The sequence below is a fragment of the Eutrema salsugineum genome, unplaced genomic scaffold (genome assembly GCF_000478725.1).
Source record: "Eutrema salsugineum unplaced genomic scaffold, Eutsalg1_0 scaffold_21, whole genome shotgun sequence".
NCBI lineage: Eukaryota > Viridiplantae > Streptophyta > Magnoliopsida > Brassicales > Brassicaceae > Eutrema > Eutrema salsugineum.
The window spans coordinates 468614-473020 of record NW_006256821.1 but is presented as its reverse complement, the minus strand read 5'-3'; the positions used below and the strand labels follow the sequence as shown (position 1 = coordinate 473020).

The following is a 4407-nucleotide window of genomic DNA, read 5'->3' as shown; positions in this document are numbered from 1 at the left end:
CATTGTTGTCTTGCTCTTGAACCAGCTCCTGAGCCTCTTGAAACTTGGTTTCACCCTTAGCCGCCATGGTAATATCAACTAACTTTTGGTCGGTATAGTCAGTCGATCTACACTCGGCGGAAACCATCTTATAACGCCGACCAGCCACACCGAGTGAATGTCCCTCGGTGGTGGCCCTGCTTGCTGATACCGACTCAATTTTGCTCGGTGCCCTTGGTCGATATTCAGTCGGTGAACTTGCCTCAAAATATTGAGCACTCATACCGGCTGAAACTCCCTTGGTACTGACCGTGTATGCTAATACCGACTGAGTTTCACTCGGTGCATTTGGTCTGGATTCACTCGGCAAAATGGTTCCCTCAGCACCAAGCAATATACCTCCTGAATTTTGGTCGACATGAATGCAACCCCTTGGCGTTTCTGAGCTTCTAAACTGGTCTTCTTCAACCTCTGATCCTACATAGTGCAAGTTCAAGTAAGAACTGGTGCTCGCCTCTGGTTTGTGAGAGTCTAACAGCTTCATGAACTTCAAAGTTTAATCCTCAAGATAGCCATGATCTCCATGCTCCTTTGTTAAAGCTATCTGAAGATAATCTTCTGTGTTTAACTCTTCTAGGAGCTCATCAGCAAGCTCATCCATGGTCTCAACATAGAAAACCTGCCCTTCTATTGTTGGCTTCTTCATCATTTCATTAACATCAAACTTCAGCCTTTCAGAACCAAGTTGCAGCTCAATTATGCCTTTTCTTACATCAATGATTCCTCCTGCTGTGGCTAAGAATGGCTTGCCCAAAATAAGAGGGTCAACTGGTTCCTCAACCATTTCTAGAACCATAAAGTCAGTAGGCACTTCGAAACCTCCTATTTTCACTGGTAGATCTTCTAGCATCCCAATAGGCAACCTCACAGATCTATCAGCAAGAACAAGTGAAATCTTTGCTGGTTTGAAGGTTCTATACCCCAGTTTTCTTGCAGAGAATAGCATTAAGCTGACTGATGCACCCAAGTCACAAAGACATCCAGCAAACATCAAAGGTCCTATAGCACAAGAGAGAGTGAAGCTCCCAGGATCAGTTAACTTCCTTGGAATTGACTTTCTCTGAATAATGGCACTGCACTCATGACTCAATACCACCATACCTTGAAGCTCTTTAGTCTTGTTCAGGATAACTTCTTTTAAGAACTTACCCAGCTTTGGCATCATTAGAAATGCTTCAATGAGAGGCATTGTAAGAGGTGTCTCATTAAGAGTCTTCTCAAAGAGTGCATTTGCTTTATCTACAATCTGCTTCTTGAATCTTCTTGGATATAGGAGCTTAGGTTGATAGGGAGGTGGTGGAACATAAGGCTTTTCTGGTTCTGATGGCTTTTCCACCTCTTTTTCCTTCCCTTTCTTTGATCTTTCAGCTTCTTGGTCATCCCTTGGGGCTGCCTCCCCACTAATTTGATCATTGTCCTCAATGATCACATTGTTGTGCTCTATACCTGGTAGCTCTTTGTCACTTCTCAATGTAATGGCTTTAGCATACTCCTTTGGGTTTGGTTCAGGCTTACCAGGTAAGCCACCTTGGCTTCTTGAAGTGGATGCCTGATTCTGTTTCAGCTCCATTATGTGCTGCTGCATAGATGCATACTGACTTGCAAACATTTGTTGACCCTGAAGCAGCTGTTGTAGAATCCCAACCATATCTGGCCCCATCTGATGCTGCTGGTTAACCGGTGCTGACTGAAACTGATGCTGAAACTGTGTTTGTCCAAACCCTGGTGGTGCTTTTGGCTGCTGCTGTGAACTGAAACTAGAACCCTGCACTGGTTGCTGCTGATGCTGACTGTAACCCTGATTCTGAACAAACTGATTCTTTGGTTGAAAGGACCCTTGGAAGTTGTTATTGGGAACAAAATTCTGTGGAGCTTGAGAACTAGGGTAAACTTGGTCTTGTGGGTTGGCTACATTGGGATTCCTGTAAAAGAGGTTCTGATTGGCATTGGCATATTGATATGTTTGGAACCTCTGATTCCCAATATAGTTCAGCTCTTCTTGAGTAAGACCCTGTTCACTGATGTTCTCAAAGCATTGAGAAGGTTCCTCAAACTCTCCTACAAAGTGCATTGGCTTTTGAGTGGCCAATAACACCTTGTCCAGCTCGCTTTCAAGTGTTGTAAAGTCCTTCTCATACCTTTGATCCCTGCTTGAACTCTCACTCCTATTGGCTCTATCAAAGTCTTCTCCATACGTGTCATTGCTCATTGCTAAGTTCTCTACCAGCTCTAAAGCAGCATGAATCTCCTTCCCCAGAAAGCTTACATTTGATGTAGTATCCAGCTGGTTCCTAATCTTGGGAAGAGACCTTCTATAAAGTGTTCTGAGAAGAGAAGCCTCACTAAACCCCTGGTGTGGGCATTGGTTAGTGTAGCTCCTAAAACTCTCATATGCTTCACCAAAACTCTCATTGCTATGTTGAGTGAAGCTGGAGATTTGGTTTCTCAGCTTTGCTTTTCTGGAAATTGAGAAGAACTTAGACAGAAATGCCTACTTGCATTGCTCCCAGGTTTGAATGGAGACTCTTGGAAACTTCTTCTCCCATTGGTGTGCTTTGTCACCAAGACTGAAGGGGAATAATCTGAGTTTAAAGCTGTCCTCAGATACTCCATTTATCTTTTTCAAGTCACAAACTTTATCAAACTGGTCCAAGTGTTCCAAAGGATCTTCCATTGGCAATCCATGGAACTTGGAGTTTTGGACCATATTTAGCAAAGATGCCTTAACTTCAAAATTGTTGTTCTGCACCGGGGGTGCTTGAATCCCTGCTCCATACTGATTCAAAACATTGCTAGAGAGTAAATTTGATAAGATCTTAGCTTAAACTTTTCAAACTGGAGTCACGGACGTATGAATACGCCACTGTCGTGATCATAGACAACTATCTGTCTCAACCCTGACCAGTAGGTTTCCACTCTGGCCCTGGAAAAGAAGAGGTGCATTATGTTTAAGACTCGTCAGCATTCACAAATCGCCCATAGGTAGGTCTCCACTCCTATGTTTGTTTTGCTCTCCCAAACTAGATCTGACACCGGATGAACACTTTCGTGTCACCAAGCATCTGGATCAGATCGTAGTTCATGACGCTACTCTCATGCAGTAAAAACGAATTCAGAAGAAAAAGTTATAAGATTCGGCTCAATAGCCAATGGAATCTTCACCGAACATATATATCCCCATCGAAAATCCCTTAATCCCAACAATAAAACTACTCTCATGCAGTAAAAACGAATTCAGAAGAAAAAGTTCTAAGATTCGGCTCAAAAGCTCATGGAATCCTCACCGAACATATAAATCCCCATCGAAAATCCCTTGGTCCCAACAATAAAACTACTCAGACATGATGAACGAAATCAAAAACATAGTATTAAAAAGTAGAATAGACACCGAAATTGAAAAAGAAAGAACAAGGGTTCAAGCGACAAATCTCTCTCTCCCTAAAACCTAAAACTTAAAAAGTAATCTAAAACAATAAGAGCATATGAGGTGATATGAATTAGGGTTCCTAAAACATGTATTTATAGTGCTCAAGACATCTCTAGGGTCTAGGGTTCTGATATGGGCTTCAGAAATGGGCCTTTGGAGTTGGAGTTAGCTGGACGCGGTCCGGGAGCTTGTGACCACGAGGAATGGATGGCTGGCCGCGGTCGGGATGCTTGTGACCGCGGGGAATGGTCTGTTGGCCGCGGGTGGAAACGCTTGCCGGCTGGTTTACAGGACATGTTGCTCTTCGCGTATCTTTTGATTGAACCGTTGGATTGCCAAGCTGTAAAGTGTGCTGGAAAGCTGGTACTTCCATCTTTAGGATATCCAAATTTGAGCTGGATCAGACGGTGAGAAGGCCTTCAATCGGGGGTGAAATTCTGACGGTTTGACTCTGAGCTGAAATCTTTGTCTTCTATCCATTTTATTAAGCTTTTCCCTAAGTTTCCTGAAAAGAGTCTTGGAACTACAAATACTAGAAAAACGTAATAAAAGTACTTAAAAGCAATTAAAAAACATAGAAAAATTATTTCAAAACGATCCGTAAAAGTGGTCAAAATACGGTGTTATCATAGTATAAACAACTTATAAGAGATGAGATCAAGAATATGGTTTGGAAACTTAGAAATCCTAATCGAATATGGACTTCTATCGATGATTCTTTAGAAACTTGACTCTCTGCGATAAATCTACATGATGCAGAAAATAATAAAAGACATGAATGAATGCATAAGATGGAATAGAAAAGCTAACCATATCAAGCTGACCGCACCAAACTTTGCTGGAAAAGTTGATCCAGAGACGTATCTAGATTGGGAGAAGAGGATGGACCACATCTTCAACTATTACAATCATCCCGGCCCCAAGAGAGTTGCACTAGCCAT

At 42.4% G+C, this 4407-nt stretch overlaps 1 protein-coding gene and 1 non-coding gene across 2 annotated transcripts; one reads left to right on the top strand and one right to left on the bottom strand.

Moving 5' to 3' along the window:
• Positions 1 to 535: 535 nt before the first annotated feature.
• Positions 536 to 2232, bottom strand: LOC112086236. Its single transcript, XM_024155147.1, has 2 exons — positions 2178 to 2232; positions 536 to 1947 (listed from the first exon to the last, which is right to left on the bottom strand). Exons 1-2 carry the CDS (start codon positions 2230 to 2232, stop codon positions 536 to 538), a joined length of 1467 nt encoding a protein of 488 aa, XP_024010915.1.
• A 152-nt stretch (positions 2233 to 2384) lies between these two features.
• Positions 2385 to 2491, top strand: LOC112086308. The gene has a single exon (XR_002899430.1). It is a non-coding gene; the product is annotated as a small nucleolar RNA R71 (small nucleolar RNA).
• The last annotated feature ends 1916 nt before the right edge of the window (positions 2492 to 4407 follow it).

What these genes read in the sequence shown, in the direction of transcription:
- LOC112086236 (XM_024155147.1), bottom strand. Translation starts at nt 2,232, where the DNA reads ATGGAGAAGACTTTGATAGAGCCAATAGGAGTGAGAGTTCAAGCAGGG. An exon ending in AGTTCAAGCAGGGATCAAAG is followed by an intron (nt 1,948 to 2,177) that starts GTATGAGAAGGA and finishes ATCCCAATGTAG; the next exon opens with CCAACCCACAAGACCAAGTT.